Source organism: Coregonus lavaretus (genome assembly GCF_964263955.1).
Source record: "Coregonus lavaretus genome assembly, chromosome: 22".
Taxonomy (NCBI): domain Eukaryota; kingdom Metazoa; phylum Chordata; class Actinopteri; order Salmoniformes; family Salmonidae; genus Coregonus; species Coregonus lavaretus.
In genome coordinates, this window is record NC_140009.1 from 19,443,449 (window position 1) to 19,463,317 (window position 19,869).

Genomic DNA, 19,869 nt, shown 5'->3' on the forward strand with positions numbered 1-19,869 from the left:
TAAATCTTCCAGATCTATCATTTGTCCGCACGCTGTGTGTATGTGTGCGTGTGTGTCTCCTATTGTTGATGGACAGGTTTCCTATACCACAGAAAGGAAAAGTATGAAAACATACTGGCAGAATTGAGTATTTATACTGGGTGTCTCCTTAACTTGGGAGAGGTCAATTGAAAACCTTTGATTTGATTTGTAAAGTCAATTTAGAAAATCACATGAAAGAAATACTGGCACAGAGATATAAATATAGGCTACAAAATAAAATTCATGAGCGCATAATGAATAAGGGAAGGATCTGATCAAGGTCTTCGAGGAAAGCATAAACATGACATGTTTTATTATAAAATACTTTTTTTATGGGTTCCATCATACTTTATGGTAGTGAATAAAGTACACACACACACACACACAGACACAGGCACACACACACAAAATGACCTTGCTCAGTATTGGTTCCGTCTCCTGGCGATAAAAGAAGTCTGACCATATTTAAAAATGTCTCAGTCTCTCTCTGCTTTTATGCAGCTGCTCCAGAACATGAAACTAAAGTTTATTTTTCTACAGCATTAAAAGTGCTTTAGCTTTGCTGCATTTCATTTTGGCAGATTTGCTGGTTTGACTCAGAGTTCCCACTTTTCATTTCTCTGATGCACTAATGTCAAACACACCCAGCATCAATGATGCTAGTTATGAGGAGTCAAGCTTGAGTTGAAAGCCTGATGAACACCACAGAGCATTTACTAAATAAAACAGACCTTATACAACTACTGAAACTAACTGTTTTATTCAAAACAGAAATAAATACGACACAGAAAGTTAAACATATATATTTTTTTTTTACATTAAACATCAAAGACAAATCACACATTTTGTGCCTCAGAGACACTTAAGTCTCTCTCACATGCTTGAGTCCTTTTGACTCCCTCTCTGTCTTTCATTAGGACAGATCCCAGCTAGCTTCACCTTCAGGGCATTTATTCTCTGTACATTATACCCAGTCAGTTCCTCAGACAAGTTCACATACTGTGTCTTATGAGACACCACATTCTTCCAGGTCCTCTTCATGCCTTAATATATTCCTCACCAGTCTCTTAGACATGCTGTGCATCCTTCATACAACACGCTACGCAATCATATTCACATTTCTGAGTCCAGCCCACACTGAACCTCCTATGTCCCCATTCGATATGAATATGTGTTTTTGTAAAGGTGTGTGTCTTTGAGAGAGTGAGACAGTGTTTGAGTGTGTAAGTCAGGAGAAAGCATGTCGTAGGCAGTAGAGCATCTAAGCACTTCGTGGAGACCTCTGCTGGGGTTTGCTTCTGCTCTTCCTCCTGCCTCCTCCTCCATCTCCTCCTCGGCCTCCATGTTTGTGCCTCTCGCCCCTGGGGCCATCCCCTGTCTTGCGGTCGCTGTCCTTGGTCTTATCCTGGTCGCGGTTGCGGTTGCGGCGTTGTCGGAAGCCCAGCCTCTGACAGTGCTTCTCCAGGCTGCTGGGGTGGATGAGGGCCATGACGTCCTGGTACCAGGGCTGGGAGGCATCTGGACTGGGGTTGGTGTTGCTAGGGGACCAGGAGAGGGCACGGGAGGGGCTCCACACACTCAGACGGATGGTGACGGTGGTCCAGCGGAAGCCATGCTCCTCCAGTTGACAGTGGTACACGCCAGAGTGACCCATCTCGGCCCGACGGATCAGAACACCTCTCTCTATCACCACAAGCTGCTCTCCTGACTGCAACTGCAACAGAGAGAGGATTGTGAATGTGTAGGCCAGTGTGTGTGTGTGTGTGTGTGTGTGTTCGTGTGTGTGTGTGTGTGTGTGTGTGTGTGTGTGTGTGTGTGGTGTGTATGTTCATGTGTATGTGTGTATGTGTATATGTGTGTGTGTGTATGTGTGTGTGTGCGCGTGCATGTGTGTGTGCGCGCGTGTAACTGCCTGTGTGTCAGTACATTTTACATTTACATTTTAGTCATTTAGCAGACACTCTTATCCAGAGTGACTTACAGTTAGTGAGTGCATATCTTTTCATACAGTATGTACCTGATGTAGCTCAGGGCTGTTCTCTCCTGCCTGTTTGTACCAGGTGACGGCTGCATGTCTGGATTTGGGCATGCACTCCAGATAGGTGCTGTTACCCTCGGCAACCATCATCATCCTCTGCTCTGATTTCACTTGCAGACCAGCTGAACAGAGACAGAGAAAAATGTCACAAGGTCTGCTCTACATAGAAACCCAAGCTAGTGTATGTCTGTGGGGGTGTGGCTCCTGACAGTTCCTGCTCACCTCCCTGTCTGACACACTGAGTCAGAGGGTCCTCCTCATCACCAACCTGACGAGCGTTCCTCCTTCAGAGAGAGGAAACCAAAAAATACATAATGTTAGATAAGAGTATGCACTAAATGTGAGTATTTATAAGTAGGGCAGGCCTATAGCTACATGCACATGTATTGGATGAGTGGGTACTGGGTAAATGAGCGTGAGCTGGCATGTCATAGACTTAAAGGTAGAACTTTAATTTCATCTATATTTAAACACCATGTTTATTCATGTTTAGTTTCTACTATAGTTCTATACTGTAACTGTGTGAAGTGCTAGCTAGATACACAGTGTAAGTGTTGGATTATAAGTCTGGATTGAGTGTGAGCTGAGCGGGCCCACCTGCGTGCGATGGGCATGAAGGGGCTGCAGGCGTGTCCGTCCCAGGTGCAGTAGGGATCTCTAGCCAGGCAGCATTCAGTGCAGGCCTGGCCGTACAGCTCACACTGGAACAGAGCCAACTGGGCCACACCCTCCGCAGAACCCACAAACAGCCACTGCTGTAGTCACACACACACACACACACACACACACACACACACACACACACACACACACACATACACACACACACACACACACAGACACACAGACACACATACAGAAAAAGAAAACAGAGAAGAAAGACATATCATTATAACATGGCTGAGAGAGCAGATGCCACAACCGTCAGTTATTTCAGGAAATCATGCCTTTGGTGATTCACACTTTCCACATTCACACAAGACTGAGACTGACTGCTTCAGAGCATGTTTACGTGTGTTTCACCATCTCAATGTTAGCCAGCCCACTGGGCACACACTGGTTAAATCAAAGTTGTTTCCAGGTCATTTCAATGAAATTAAATTGAACTAACATGGAATAGACGTTGAATTGACGTCTGTGCCCAGTGGGAGTCCTCATCACTCGGTGGTTACCATAGCAACTGGTGATGAAGCTCACATTGGAGATATAAGATGGGGAGCTGTGTGTGTGTTTGGGGGCGGGGGGGGGGGTATATGTGTGTCATTCTTACCTTTTTCTTGGACAGTGTCATGGTAGTCACAGGTGACTTGTGCTGTGGGGGGAGAGGGGAAAAGGTGTTATGGTAAACCAGACGACAGAATAAACTACAGATATGTCAAAGTAAGGATACAACAAATTTTACCTGGAAGACCTGCAGCTGCTCCAGGGTTACCTCTTGGGTGACACCGTGTTCTTTAGGGAGGGGGATAGACTTCAGCACCTGGCCTGAGTCTGCAACACAGAGGACACTCCTGCTTGTACTGTACTCAAACACACACTCACGCACGCGCATGCACACATACAGTGAGGGAAAAAAGTATTTGATCCCCTGCTGATTTTGTACGTTTGCCCACTGACAAAGAAATTATCAGTCTATAATTTTAATGGTAGGTTTATTTGAACAGTGAGAGACAGAATAACAACCAAAAAATGCAGAAAAACGCATGTCAAAAACATCATAAATTGATTTGCATTTTAATGAGGGAAATAAGTATTTGACCCCCTCTCAATCAGAAATATGTCTGGCTCCCAGGTGTCTTTTATACAGGTAACGAGCTGAGATTAGGAGCACACTCTTAAAGGGAGTGCTCCTAATCTCAGTTTGTTCCCTGTATAAAAGACACCAATCCACAGAAGCAATCAATCAATCAGATTCCAAACTCTCCACCATGGCCAAGACCAAAGAGCTCTCCAAGGATGTCAGGGACAAGATTGTAGACCTACACAAGGCTGGAATGGGCTACAAGACCATCGGCAAGCAGCTTGGTGAGAAGGTGACAACAGTTGGTGCGATTATTCGCAAATGGAAGAAACACAAAATGACTGTCAATCTCCCTCGGCCTGGGGCTCCATGCAAGTTCTCACCTCGTGGAGTTGCAATGATCATGAGAACGGTGAGGAATCAGCCCAGAACTACACGGGAGGATCTTGTCAATGATCTCAAGGCAGCTGGGACCATAGTCACCAAGAAAACAATTGGTAACACACTACGCAGTGAAGGACTGAAATCCTGCAGCGCCCGCAAGGTCCCCCTGCTCAAGAAAGCACATATACATGCCCGTCTGAAGTTTGCCAATGAACATCTGAATGATTCAGAGGAGAACTGGGTGAAAGTGTTGTGGTCAGATGAGACCAAAACTGAGCTCTTTGGCATCAACTCAACTCGCCGTGTTTGGAGGAGGAGGAATGCTGCCTATGACCCCAAGAACACCATCCCCACCGTCAAACATGGAGGTGGAAACATTATGCTTTGGGGGTGTTTTTCTGCTAAGGGGACAGGACAACTTCACCGCATCAAAGGGACGATGGACGGGGCCATGTACCGTCAAATCTTGGGTGAGAACCTCCTTCCCTCAGCCAGGGCATTGAAAATGGGTCGTGGATGGGTATTCCAGCATGACAATGACCCAAAACACACGGCCAAGGCAACAAAGGACTAGCTCAAGAAGAAGCACATTAAGGTCCTGGAGTGGCCTAGCCAGTCTCCAGACCTTAATCCCATAGAAAATCTATGGAGGGAGCTGAAGGTTTGAGTTGCCAAATGTCAGCCTCGAAACCTTAATGACTTGGAGAAGATCTGCAAAGAGGAGTAGGACAAAATCCCTCCTGAGATGTGTGCAAACCTGGTGGCCAACTACAAGAAAAGTCTGACCTCTGTGATTGCCAACAAGGGTTTTGCCACCAAGTACTAAGTCATGTTTTGCAGAGGGGTCAAATACTTATTTCCTTCATTAAAATGCAAATCAATTTATAACATTTTTGACATGCGTTTTTCTGGATTTTTGTTGTTGTTATTCTGTCTCTCACTGTTCAAATAAACCTACCATTAAAATTATAGACTGATCATTTATTTGTCAGTGGGCAAACGTACAAAATCAGCAGGGGATCAAATACTTTTTTCCCTCACTGTACACATACACACACACACACAAAACCTATCCCCACACCTGTGCCGATGAAGAGGACGTCATACTGTCCATCCACTGCCTCTACTCGGTCCACGAGCAGTCGGCTGAATTTGTAGTGCACTCCCACCCTGACCAACAGAGGGCGCCCTCCCAGCGGCAGCACTGCCTCCTGCAGCAGAGGGTGGGTACGGCTGAAGAAGATGACGTCATCAGGGTACTCCCAGGTGGAGCTGTAGCTACCGTATGTACTGCTGGGACACTGAAGGGAGAGAGAGAGAGATAGACAGAGCTGCATTGGCATCAAGCATTCAATGACATGGAAAGAGTTGGGCATGACATGGTTAATGTTGGGATCAAGTTAAGGTTGAGAAGAAAAAAGTTGGGCGTTTGGATTAGAGTTGTTGTTGAGCTAGAGTTGGGTCAAAGATAGTGCTTGAATTCCTCAACTTTGACTGGTAGAGAGCCTCGTCTTCAGCTACATTCAGTATAACATGACGAATCAGAAAATGGTGAGTAATGATGGACAGGGAATGACAGCTCATTAGGAGAGAACTTACTGTGCCAGGTCTTGGGTAGGGGACCTTTCCTGTGAACTCGGCCCACTTGTACTGTGGTCCCTCCTTGTGGTAGAAGTTTCCCTTGAAGGCCCTTACCACATCCTGCATGCGGTACACACACACCGCCGAACCGTTCAGAACGTCACTGGGGAAGAGAGATGGTGTGTCAGTCATTATTATCTGTCAATCAACTGTCAAACACAATGAAACTCACACAGCCTGTCAGTTGTGTGTCTGTTATCATCTGTCACATACTGATGGGGTGTGTGTCAAAGTTTCCGTGTCTCAACCCTGATTCCAGATCAGATCAGTATTCACTGAAGCCAATGCCTGTCGTCAACATAGGGCTGCTCCATTACCACCATCAATCATACTGGCATTGGCAGTGAACTATAGTACTGTATGTCACCGTTTCCATGATTATAGATTTCTAAATGTATATTTTACAAGTGAAACCCCACCCCGGATAGGGTCAACCTCAGAGCCCTCCCCACCTCCTTGGCCCCTGGCCCTCAGCCCACACGCTCCCAGAGCCCAGTTTACTGGTCTATTCCCAGAACCTCTCTGAACCTCTGCACTATTCACAGAACTCAGAGAGAATGTGTCATTGCAGACAATGCACTTTCTCTCTCTCTTTGTCTCTCTTTTTGTCTTTATCGCTCTCTCTCACACACACACACACACACACACACACACACACACACACACACACACACACACACACACACACACACAAACAATACAGAAAGACACAATGACTTTGACCCTTCTAATGTGAAACATATTAAGGATCAAAGTATAGACCATAGAGTCATATAGAGAAAGGCTTTCTTATGAACTGGTTTGAACTACTGAATTACCATACATTTCTGCTGCTAAGGCTTGGTGTCACTGTGTTTGGAAAGTATGATCCTATGAAAAATAACTCAACCTAGCCTCTCCCATCTCTCCACCATTGCCTAATACGGGGAGTACACACACACGGAGTACACACGCAAATATACACACGCTCTCCCTCTCTCTTAACCCACTGCATGTATTACTCTAGCCACCTGTCTCCCGCCAGGCAGCCAAACCAGACTGAATACAAACTACTGTCAGAATAAAACACTGTACAACACAAAACATGTGCAACAGAAATATGCAGCCCAAGACAATAGCCATGTTTTGATTTGAGTTAAAATGATCACTGTCTCATAACTGCTTTATATCATTGTATCCCTCAGTGGGATACACAGCCTATCATATATATCTGATGACACATTACTGTAGCCCGCGCATCCCTTATGTATGCATTCATAAAGGGTTTATAACAGCTACATAAGCCATTATAACATCAGCCATGGGAAACAATAAAATAATGAATGAAGTTCCAATGGCAGCGGGGTTGTGGTGAACTTTGTGCCGGAGGCTGAATCACCTGGATGTGGTAAAGAGTCCGTAGATCAGAGGGTTCTTCTTGTCCTTCCCATCATGGAGGATAAAGATGTCCTCTGGAAGGAGAAGAGAAGGGATACATGTTGCATTAGGTAAGAGACTTGGGTCAAACTGATTATAGGGCTGATTTGCATTAAATATGTGACATGACAGGGTTGAGTTTGTGTTAGGGTTGTATGCATAAGTCCCCTGTAGCTCAGTTGGTAGAGCATGGCGCTTGCAACGCCAGGGTTGTGGGTTCGTTTCCCACGGGGGGCCAGTATGAAAATGTATGCACTCACTAACTGTAAGTCTGGATAAGAGCGTCTGCTAAATGACTAAAATGTAAATGTAATGTGAGGAGTATTCTCTGTGTGTGTTCTCATTACGCGAGCCATGGGAGGAGCGGTGTGCTGGACAGATCATCAGATGATCTTAACCAAGCTCAGAATCCGCCTCAAGAAGTCCACCAAAAAAGTAATAAAACTGTGCTCGACTTCAGGAAACAGAAGCACGTAACAACCTACGTCGCTCTCTAGCAGAACAACTCCTCCTGATTGAGGAAGGTCCAATTGATGACAAATGGTCTTCCTTAAGCACATCCCTCTATCACCAGCCCACTCCATCAGCTACAGCAGCAAGAAACATCAGAACTGGTTTGACGAAAACTCCACGTACCTTCCACAGCGTACACAAGGTACATAAAGCCACACTCAACAACCCCACTTCTGAAGCCCTCAAAAAGCAATGGCAAGTGCAGTGGAGGGAGGCACAGAGTGCTCTACGACATCTACAAAATGAGTGGTGGATCGCCAAAGCACAAGAAATCCAATCTTGTGTGGACAGATATGACATACACAACTTTTATGATGCCCTGAAAACCACCCACAGCCCAAGAAGTTGCTTTCTCTGTCCCCTCCGAAGAGCAGATGGGTCTACTCTCATCAACTAAGAGTGTCCAGAGGTGGGGTGCGCATTTTGAAAGTGACCTGGCAGGATTGTGTTCCGCACTCAGAGATCCTACAGAGAACCAACTGCAGGAGCACTGAGGAGTCCATCCCACACCACTAGCTTAGATGGCTCGCGATGCTATCCGGATGCCAGAGGATTGCCTGCCACGAAATATACTGTACGGACAGCCACAACTGGGCCGTCGCTCTTCAGGTGGCCAGAAAAAGCGACTAAAGGACCAACTGAAGATATCACTAAAGAAGTGTGGGATAAACCCTGCCTCCCTCCAGACTGTTGATGTGGACCGGCCTCTGCCATCAAGGATTGCAGTTGGCCGAGGAAAAAAGGACTGAACGTAGCCTGGTGAAGTGACCGGCCTCAACGGCAGACAGTGTGCATCCCGCATCAGATTATACAGTCGTCAGCGAACCCACAAGCAGTAGTGGAAGTCATCATTGGATATGATGGACTACCTTCAGAAGGTAAGTGTGTGCGTATGTATGTGTGAGCATGCGAGCATGCTTGTGTGCTTGCATGTGAGCGAGCAAGTGTACAAGTGTGTTCCTATGTGTGTGTGTGAGTGTGTACAAGTGTGTTCCTATTTGTGTGTGCGTGACTAATGCTGTTTGGTGTGGTGGTACGGCTGAGTGGGCCAACCTAATGAATCCCAGGCAGTAATATGCCATCTCAGTGTGAGAGCTGGAGACGAGCTGATCCTCCATGACCAATCCTCCTATAGCAGCCCTCCCCTGCCATTTAGCTAGGCCTCTCTGCCTCTCTGTCTTCTATGGCCCCACACTGTCCACCATCCCTCCCCTCCCCATGACACAGATCAACCACTGACCAAATATATGACACATGTACATGTACACAAACAAGAAATTGATATGTATGCACGCGAAGTCTATGTATACACAGTTACATGAACCCACAGTACACACAGACATACTGGATGCGACACACAAACATGCACACACGTACACAAGAATGCATGCACAAACACACAAACGGACTAACAGACACACACGCTAGCATACAGACAGTATGTATGGTGGGCTTGTAGTTGTGGTGTGGGACATAGTGAAGCGTATAAGTATTCTCACATTCCTCTCGTTCCTGCTGCTTCAGGTGGCCTTGATGGGATCAGTCTGGTGGGAATCTAATCTTACCTCCCACACACACACACACACACCACTGCACACACACACACACGCCGCCGCATAGCCCAGGGCACAACACACAGCAGAGGAGTTTGGGTACACCATGCTGCGGAGGCACTGCTGGCTGTCTCTCTGTCTCTGTTTCTGTCTCTCTCTCTCTCTCTCTCTCTCTCTCTCTCTCTCTCTCTCTCTCTCTCTCTCTCTCTCTCTCTCTCCCTCCCTCCCTCCCTCCCTCTCTCTCTCTCATTCTCTCTCTCTCATTCTCTCTCTCTCTTTCGTTCTCTCTCTCTCTCCTTCTCCCTCTCTCCCTCTCTCCCTTTCTCTCTGTGTCTCTAATTTTCTCTCCTGAGGACCCTACTTGTGTCAGTTCCTCTAAACAAAGGGATCTGTTCCCCTGGAGGGTAGATATCCTTGTCTGGCCCACACCCCTCAGGCTCCAGCCCCTATCCGCCCCAGCCTTATCCCAAAAAACGACCCCTTCTCCTCAACTCCTCACCCCTCCTCTTCACTCCTCCTTCTCACTCCTTTTCCCGCATCAGAGTTGGGCTATCTAGGGACTAGGATGTGGGTTATGTCTTGCATACCTGGCCACACACACACACACATAGGAACTTCCTCTAAATCACTGAAATCTAGACCTCGTTGTCCTCTGCTTCAGGACCGAAGTGTTCAAACCTCAACTATGTGGTCTAACAGTTAGTGTCTCCTGGTCCAAACCCATGGTATGACTGTCCTGAATAACAACACAACAACATAGCAGTGAATTCTGTTTATGGGATTCTGACCAATTACACCCTTCAAATGTTTACATGTTTCTCTTACTGGGCACACATTGGTTGAATCAACATTGTTTCCACGTCATTTCAATGAAATGACGTTGAACCAACGTGGAATAGACGTTGAATTGATGTCTGTGCCCAGTGGGCTATATTTATATCCATACAATTTCTACTAAACTCTGATACTCTAAGAGTTTTGCTAACCATGTCTCTCATAAGCTTTCAATCCAAGACTACAGTTGGAACCACTTTATTCTGACTGTAGGATTAGAAACTAATGTATTTAGTAAGTGTTGATGGTTGAGTACTCCACACTGTAAACGATCCCTTTCACCTGTACAAACAGAGATGACCTGCCAGGATAGTGGCTCTTGTTAAAGCTCACACAAGTTCAGCTCAAATATTCCTGTTGAAGTTCCGGCATAGATAACAACCTGACTCAGACTGTGTCCACTCCTCCACCATGAGGGACCCGGACACACACCAGGCGCTCATGGGATTCGTAGTGTTTCTGGCCGACGGAGCATGGCGTAAACAAAACACCGGCGGCATTCTTGGGCTGATGATCTTTGATGATCTTTTCAGCTGCAACGTGTCCCGGGGCAGGTTGTTGTGTGGGGATGTTTATGTTCATCCTACTACTCACTGTCCTGGGTGAGACATGTTGGGTTGGACAGAAAGGGATGTGTGTCATTGTGTGTGTGTGTGTGTGTGTGTGTGTGTGTGTGTGTGTGTGTGTGTGTGTGTGTGTGTGTGTGTGTGTGTGTGTGTGTGTGTGTGTGTGTGTGGGCGTGCGTGTGTCTGCGTGTGCATATGTGTGTCATAATGTGTGTAGTTGACTTTGCCTCAGTATAACCCCAGAGAGAAGGAAGGAGGGGGGTGAAGTAGGGCTCAGGTTGTTTATTCTACTGTCTGGTTGTCTTCACAAAGATAGATGTGATAAGGGACTGGTCCTGTCTCTCTGTCTCGCTCTCAGTGAGGCCAGCTACTGATCACATCACTTACTGATACACCATGGCCTATATAACCAGCGATGACAGAGTGCATACACTTCCAGTCAAAAGTTTGGACAGACCTACTCATTCAAGGGTTTTTCTTTATTGACTGACCTTCATGTCTTAAAGTAATGATGGACTGTCATTTCTCTTTGCTTATTTGAGCTGTTCTTGCCATAATATGGACTTGGTCTTTTACCAAATAGGGCTATCTTCTGTATACCTTGTCACAACACAACTGATTGGCTCAAACGCATTAAGAAGGAAATACATTCCACAAATTAACTTTTAACAAGGCACACCTGTTAACTGAAATGCATTCTAGGTGACTACCTCATGAAGCTGGTTGAGAGAATGCCAAGAGTGTGCAAAGCTGTCGTCAAGGTAAAGGATGGCTATTTGAAGAATCTCAAATATAAAATATGTTTTGATTTGTTTAACACTTTTTTGGTTACTACATGATTCCATATGTGTTATTTCATATTTTTGATGTCTTCACTATTATTCTACAATGTAAAAAATAGTACAAATAAAGAAAAACCCTTGAATGAGTAGGTGTGTCCAAACTTTTGACTGATAGTGTACTTAAACATAACACACACATGCGCACACACACACACTAATCACCCTGTGATTGAAAAACAGAAGATGAAACAGCAGAAGGACAGTGCCAGACTCTTGAATCCTCTCTAATAGACACTAAGATACTTCAGAGCTGTTGCCTGGGCGACCAGGGCTGAAGTACTACAGAGGCAGAGCAGGGTAAAGGGACAGGGCTGCTGGTCACTGTGGTAACAGAGTGGAATACCACAAGCCAGGGTGGGGTGGAGTGGAGTTATACTGGCTGCATGATCAAACACTGGGCCTTCTGTTGACCAAGCATAGAATCTTCACTACCATAGCTGCTTCGGCGCCTATATAGTCTGTACAACATTCACTCCCCCCCCCACTGCTGTCTTATTGAGATTGAATACTATTGAAGACATATGGTATGTCTGTTGTACTTTAGGATGATTGTCTGTATGCTTCACTTTGTGTATTCATGGTTATGGACGGTGAACTTATGGTCATGTGTGTGGTCACTGGTCAGTGAGAGTGAGGTAAAGTTGATAGTTAATATGCCATTTAGCAGACGCTTTTATCCAAAGCGACTTACAGTCATGCATGCATACATTTTTTGTGTATGGGTGGTCCCGGGGATCGAACCCACTACCTTGGCGTTACAAGCGCCGTGTTCTACCAGCTGAGCTACAGAGGACCATACTGTAGTTGATACTCACGTAGTTGGTCAAAGTGAGTCTGTATCCCGTCGGATCCAGGGACGGAGCAGACTATACGTGCCTTCTGGAAGGTGCTCCACTTGTTCACCAGACTCCGCTGGCCACCAATGTCATTCTGTACAGATTAGAACAGATGTCATGATCGACATAGACAGCAACTATGATAGAAAAAAGATAAAGAAACACACAGACAGGCACATCTATAAACACACAAGTCTACAAGTGCATATGCCCGTGTAATGCCAACACACGTCAGTACCAGTAGACACACACAGGCACGTAGAGATCTTACCTTGCAGACACGCGCCACTCGGGAGTACAGCACCTTCCCAGCTGCCCCCTCTGCCTCCTGAGCCCGCTCAGTGAAGAACACGTACACCTTGTCATCCTCTGGGTTATCAGTCTCCGCCATCGAGGCCACCTTAACAAACTGGGCATCTGACAGAGAGAGAGAGGGAGAGAGAGAGAGTTTGCAATTTAGACAGAAGGAAAGAGGGAGAGAGAGAGAAAGAGAGAGCAGGGAGAGTTTACAAATGAGAGAGAACAATAGAAAGAGAGAGAGTGAAAGAGAAAGAAAACAAATGCCAGAGAATGAGAGGAAACATTGTGATAAGTAAGAGTGAAAGAGAGAATGAACAGAAATGATTCAGTTTTTATTGTTTGATCAAGCCTATGGAGAGGTTCCTACAGAATCCTAGAATGCTGTCACGACTTCCTCTGAAGCTGCCTCCTCTCCTTCGGGCAGGCTTCAGCGTTCGTCGTCACCGGCCTTCTAGACACTGCCGCTCCTCATTTCATCATTCCATTTGTTTTGTCTTGTTTATTACACACACCTGGTTCATATCCCCTCATTAGTACCTGTATAAGTATTCACTCTGCCCCCCCTTGTCTTTGTGTGTGATTGTTTATTGTGGAGGTCACTATAGCTCGGTGGAGCTGTATTGTATCTTTTATCGCCGGGATTTTCACCCGTGTGCCTTGTTTTCTCCAGTGCGCCGTATTTACCGCACTGGAGTGTTTTACGCATTGCTGAGTACCACTGTCTTACCGAATAAACCATTTATTCTGTGATTTACCCTCCTGCGTCTGACTCCGTCCAAATCACCCGCTACAAACGCTGAGATTAAGTTCCTTACCCTGCAGCCAGGTGGAGTCGTACTGCTCGGTGCGGATCACATGACGACTGCCCAGGCTGCGGAAGAAGGCCGAGTCTCGACTCATGAAGTCGGATGAGATCCCAGCATACAGCTCGCCATCTGTACACGAAAGCAGACAAACACATTATCCACCATACTATATGGGCCTACCCTATAGAACAGCACATATAAACACACATTATACATCAACATTCACCTTTAAGGACAGCAAACAGGTCCTTGTATTATTGTGCACTTACTCACACACAAGACACTTACTCACAGACATACTGTCGTGGTCTTACCAATAACGGCTGTGGCAGTTTTCTGGTGTGGATCGTATGGACACTTTCCCTTCCCACATTCAGTCTCTCCAAATGACAGAGTTTGTCGCTCTGACTGCCAAATAAACAGAATTGAATAAACACATTATACACAGTGTGCACACGCATGCACACACACACACTGCCACATAACTAATGTACAGTACAGCTCTGAAACTTTCCCAGACTTGTATAGATTAATGAGGTAGTAATCGCTGTAAATATTTGGGTGAACATTTTGTAAAATGCAATGTGAGGGAGGTAAACCCTTTCATGGGTTTAGTACCTTCTCTCAGAAACACAGACACCAGCACACTGGGGACCAGAGTGGGGTGAAAAGAATAGTGTGTGAGAAGGTGAAAGAAGAAAGCGAGAAAGAGGAAGAGGGAGGGAGGGAGGGAGGGAGGGAGGGAGGGAGGGAGGGAGGGAGGGAGGGAGGAAGGGAGGGAGGGAGGGAGTTTAGCTAAGAATTGTTTAGACACGTGGTAAACACACAGAGACAGATAGGATAGGCTGGTATCAGGGTATAGCGGTACACAGTACAGTACACATAGGTATACCTACAGATAGCGCAGCTATAGGGGTAGACAGCTAGACCTATAGTCAGATAGATATACACACAGATATAGGATTTATTGCTATAGGACAGATAGAGAGGGAAAGCTTGAGATAGGCATCAGTAGAGCGTGGTTCTCAAACCACTCTGGGTGTGCACATGTTGGGCTAAAATCATTAAAACACCTAATTCAACCAATCGAGGGGTTGGAGTGGGTAAGGACGGAGTGTGTGTGTGTGTTTGTGTGTGTGTCTGTGGGAGTGCGTGTCCATGTGTGTTTCCGTGTGCGTGTGTGTGATTTTACCTTGAGGAAGGTGTTGGTGGGGATGAAGGCACAGCGAGGGTTGAAGGCTCCCGTTCCACACACATACAGGTGGGTCTGGTTGTAGGGCTGCAGTACCCGCAGGAAGTTAGCACACTCCAACTGTAGGGGAGACTAGAAGTTAGCACAGTGTGTGTGTGTGAGTGTGTGCGTGTGTGAGTGTGTGTTTGAGTGTGTGAGTGTGTGTGTGATTTTGTGAGTGTGTGTGTGTGTGTGTGTGTGTGTGTGTGTGTGTGTGTGTGTGTGTGTGTGTGTGTGTGTGTGTGTGTGTGTGTGTGTGTGTGTGTGTGTGTGTGTGTGTGTGTGTGTGTGTGTGTGTGTGTGTGTGTGTGTGTGTGTTGTGTGTGTTTACACCATAACCACTCACCTCCCGGTCCTTTCCAGCCATCAAACACTCTTGGACACGGTCTGGACTTGCTGGCCAGTAGAGCTGAAAGAGGAAGAGCCAGTATAGTTGTCATGCCACCATGATTAGCCGGTATCATGCCACCATAGATGACTAACCTCCATAGCATGTTCACTGAGTTAGTCATTTAGGGACCGTAGCAGAGATCATGTGATAAGATAAAGATGTTTTCATTATCACTGAATACCAGAGGGAGGAGTAGAATGAGAGACCCCCATAGTTCTCACTGTGAAAAACAACCTTATATAAATCAACCATCTGTGACAAATAACATTTCTTGGATGGGAGTTTTATACATTGGCAGCTGAAAAAAATGTATATGCTCTGTCACATGGACAAAGATATGGAAATGCATAGACACTACACTAATCCCTGTGCAACATGCAATTCAATTAGTAATCTACCGAAAAGGAACTGGGGGGTTTGAATGTGGTAGGGAGAGAAAACATCTAATAAAAGAGAAGGAGGATATGACTGGTAGTGGGCATGGATAAATGGAATGGTGGAGAGAGTGATCACACACACACACACACACACAGCTCTTCAGTCAGTTTGAGTGATGTGGGCTGGTGGTGAGGGACTCATGCAGTAGGAATGCCTCAGGGGTTGGTTGATCAGAGGATAGCTTTATTAGAGGGCTCATGGCTCCACCCAATCTCCTGCCAGGCAGAAATGGGAACAGGGGTGAATGAAACCCTCACTTATACACTACGTGCTTCTTCTGTCTGGGAGAGATTGTATGAGAGAGTTCCTGTATAAATGTGTGTCTATGTGTATTAGAATGAGAGTCTGAGAGAGAGGAAGTGGAAAAGGAGAGAAATGAGGATATGACTGGTAGTGGCCATGGGTACACACAGTAGAGAGGTGGACAGAGTGTGTGTGGATCTTTGTTTATTAGAATGAGTGTTTGTCTGAAAGAGAGTGGTTGAGAGACACAGGGGGCTTAATGGAAAGAGGAAGGGATGCTGGACAGCTGGAGATGGCTTCCTCCTCTGTATTCTCATTACCATCAAATTGAGCTTAATTATCCCCTACATTACATTAGCCATGCACACTGGACAACACACAGTGACTGTGACATTCATCCACCCCCTTCTTTCTCTCACAAGGTTTTCTGAGTTACAGTTTTCCTTTCAGTTTTCCTTACTGAGTGTAGCTGTATGAATGTATGTGTTAATGTTATTGTATTGAATCTATTACCCTTTTCACACTATCATGCAGACCAGAGCCAAACTGTGGTTTGGATAATCGATTTTCACATCGCCTTTTTCAACAAAGTTCCAACAACTATGGTGGACGTGTCACCAGGACAGCTCAGTGCAGCTTGGTTTAGTTGGGCTCGGTTGGGCTCAGTAGTGTGAAAAGCCCCTATGCGTGAGAAGCCTATAGAGAGCCGGGCAGTCTGACCTTGTGGGGGTTCTGTGAGATGTCGTCCAGGCTGGTGGACAGCAGGTTGTCCTTCATGGCCACGTAGAGCCGGCGGCCATCTTCGTCTGGCAGCAGAGAGTGCATGTCCCCCGCCGCCAGGGGCAGGGACAGAAGACGGCCGTTCTGGACAAGCTCTGAGAGAGAGAGAGAAAAATCCAGAGATGAATACAACAACCAGAAGCACAGTACTGAGGCTGTCCTAATATGGACACCGTACAGCGGAGAGACATGAGGGTACAGTCACAATATGGTACAGACATCAATATTAAGTTATACTGCATCTATAACCTAATGACGAATACAACTTGACAGTATGGTCAAACAATTTATTGACAGCTTATGATATACAGATAGAAAGGCAGAGAGATCGAAAACACATAGTCACACACCAGCTATAATATCTCATATGGTACACCAAAGAACAGCTAATGAGGGGTACTAGGCTGCATCCATCAATCATATGAGTTGTAATACTCTGTGGCTATGACTCTGCATAAGTCCAACTCCACTCCACAAACAGACATAATATAACACAGCACAAACCCTGTCCCACAGTATCTATCACACATTCTTCTATTCATTTCTCAAGCACTCTTATCGGGCAAAGTCAAAGTACAAGTCCATCAGACAAAAGTAACTAGTACATCTCCAGACAGATTAGACAATAGTGGGTGATACATCAGTGAGACAATGAAAGCTATGATAGAGGCTGTACGAGATAGATCCGATAGCTGGATAGCTAAGAGTAGCGATTAGCAGAGGATGACAATCGTCACTTCTGTCAGTCTACTCTTATTGTGAAACCACACTTCTCCCACACAAACTGATCTACACTAACATACAGCATAGCAGATGTCTATAAGCTTTGAGATCACATAGGAAGGAATTTTGAGGATGGACTGGTTTACATTCGTCTAACTATTCTAACACATGGAAGTAACTGTTTCACTTTAGGAAAGCTTAGCTCTAAAGCTTAGCTCGCATATGTGTTTGATAGAAGATAGAAGGAGGAGGGTTTGGAGAAGATGGAGACTTACTGACAGACAGTGTCTGGTGGTAAAACTGGAACAGTGAGATTAGACTGATGCCACTGTGATGAGACTGACAGACTGAGAAATGAGACATGACGAGCGTGGAAGAAACGATACAGCGATGAGAAAGAGGATAAATCGATGGGGAGAAGGGCATGAAAGAGAAAAAAATTATGAAATGGAGAGCTAATTTGGAGCAGACAGGGAGGGGACTGTCTGTTATTGAGGGAAAGTACAACAATAAAATAAACTGCCATTTGGAGTTCATTGAATCAGTTTAATTTTTTGGGTGAAAGAAGTAGCAAAGATTTATTTGAAGATATCGGGAAGACTGAGAGTAAGATTGACAAAATGGCACACGTCCCTAATATTGACAAACTTGTTGAGTGACACGTCCCAAATATCACCATCAAATTCCTTGCTAAGAGTATACCCATCTTACTTGCCTGTTTGTGGCCCACCTGTTAGCTTGCACGATTCTTGCCATTCTCCTTCGACCTCTCATCAACGAGCTGTTTTCGCCCAGAGGACTGCCTCTGACTGGATGTTTTTTGTTCGAACAGTAACTGAATGCCTCCATGCCTGTGTGCCTGCTTTGTATAGCAAGCCACGGCTACGTGACTCACTGTCTGTAGGAGCGAACCATTTTCGTGAACGGTGTGGTGTACCTAATAAACTGGCCACTGAGTGTACAAAGCATTAAGAATCCCTTCCTAATATTGAGTTGCACCCCCACTATTTACCCTCAGAACAGCCTCAATTCGTCGGGGCATGGACTCTACAAGGTGTCGAAAGCGTTCCACAGGGATGCTGGCCGATGTTGACTCCAATGCTTCCCACAGTTGTGTCAAGTTGGCTGGATGTCCTTTAAGGTGGTAGACCATTCTTGATACACACAGGAGACTGTTGAGCGTGGAAAAACATAGCAGCGTTGCAGTTCTTGACACAAACCGGTGCGCCTGGCACCAACTACCATACCCCGTTCAAAGGCACTTCAATCTTATCTCTTGCCCATTCACCCTCTGAATGGCACCCATACACAATCCATGTCTTAATTGTCTCAAGGCTTAAAAATCCTTATTTAACCTGTCTCCTCTCCTTCATCTACACTGATTGAAGTGGATTTAACAAGTGACATCAATAAGGGATCATAGCTTTCACCTGGATTCACCTGGTCAGTCTATGTCATGGAAAGAGCAGGTGTCCATAATGTTTGTACACTCAGTGTATGTATATACTGCATACTTATACACACACACTGGACTATAGTGCCAATGACCAGGGCACCCATCATTCTGAGTATATGATGAATGCTTCTTATTCAGGGTGACAGAAAACACATTCCTGCCTCTCCCGAGCACAAATCCCCCTTGTAGAAACTGACATGTGGTCTCCACACCAACACACATCACGCATACACTCATACACACATACACGCACACCACACACACAGACACACACAGACACACACACACATTCTTACTGCCACTCCTCTCCTGACTCACTCCCAACACACCAGCTGCACCCACCCACCCCACTGGGCCAATCCTTCCTCTGGGGCAGTTGCCTTGACAGCAATGACCATGTCGACCCAGTGGGGGTTCCAGACCTGTCCTCACCAGCAGCCCCTCAGAGGGATTAGTACTGGCAGTGTTTCACCTGTGTTTCAGACTGACTGGCCTCCGCAGCTAACACCAAAACACAACACATCTACTGGAGAAAGTCCACTATCTTCATGTACTAGTGTGCTAACTGCTCAACTGTAAATGTAGGCCAATGTGTAGAAACAAACTAGTAAGGTACATTGTTCAGTTCAGTCGGCTTAGATTAAAATCCCGAAAATCTAGTTGAAATCCGAGATCACAAACAGAAGGGTCTTTGTTTCTAAATGTGTCTAAACTCAGAACAGCCATGTACAGTATTTTCAGTCCGGGTAGACTCAACGTGTTTGTAAAGACAGCAGAGTAGAGGTCTTCTCAGGTCCAACATTTTGGACCCGAACGGACTGGAAGACAATCAGACCCGAACCCGAATGGACCCGACAACAACCAGACCTAGTCCCAGACCTAGACCTGACTCCCAAGTGACCTTTTTTTATCAGCCAAGTTGCTCTTCTGATGAAGAAATATGTATTTATATGTTGGCTAGGCCTTCTATAAGTCAATAAATTCACCTTATTAGCATAAAATAAATATGCTATAGGCTATTTAGAGCCGTGGTTGGGTCCATTCGGGTCTATCAGCCGCTCCGGTCCCAGGTCGGGTCTCGGGTATTCGGGTTCGGGTGGACCCGTGAAGACCTCT

The 19,869-nt window shown here is 45.8% G+C and overlaps 1 protein-coding gene across 1 annotated transcript in view; it reads right to left on the minus strand.

The window, feature by feature from the left end:
- Positions 1-923: 923 nt before the first annotated feature.
- The window catches only part of sema3h (sema domain, immunoglobulin domain (Ig), short basic domain, secreted, (semaphorin) 3H), a gene marked incomplete at its 5' end in the record, with an annotated part of 29,816 nt that continues 10,870 nt past the window's right edge, over positions 924-19,869 (minus strand). Inside the window, 16 exons of the mRNA XM_084186592.1 lie at positions 924-1,735; positions 2,039-2,181; positions 2,282-2,343; positions 2,657-2,814; positions 3,330-3,371; positions 3,462-3,550; positions 5,266-5,485; positions 5,784-5,928; positions 7,204-7,276; positions 12,365-12,479; positions 12,657-12,802; positions 13,501-13,620; positions 13,806-13,899; positions 14,684-14,803; positions 15,069-15,131; positions 16,515-16,669. Of these exons, the coding sequence (XP_084042718.1) occupies positions 1,283-1,735; positions 2,039-2,181; positions 2,282-2,343; positions 2,657-2,814; positions 3,330-3,371; positions 3,462-3,550; positions 5,266-5,485; positions 5,784-5,928; positions 7,204-7,276; positions 12,365-12,479; positions 12,657-12,802; positions 13,501-13,620; positions 13,806-13,899; positions 14,684-14,803; positions 15,069-15,131; positions 16,515-16,669 (2,198 nt within the window). The 3' untranslated portion in view covers positions 924-1,282. The remainder of the gene's footprint in view (positions 1,736-2,038; positions 2,182-2,281; positions 2,344-2,656; positions 2,815-3,329; positions 3,372-3,461; positions 3,551-5,265; positions 5,486-5,783; positions 5,929-7,203; positions 7,277-12,364; positions 12,480-12,656; positions 12,803-13,500; positions 13,621-13,805; positions 13,900-14,683; positions 14,804-15,068; positions 15,132-16,514; positions 16,670-19,869) is intronic.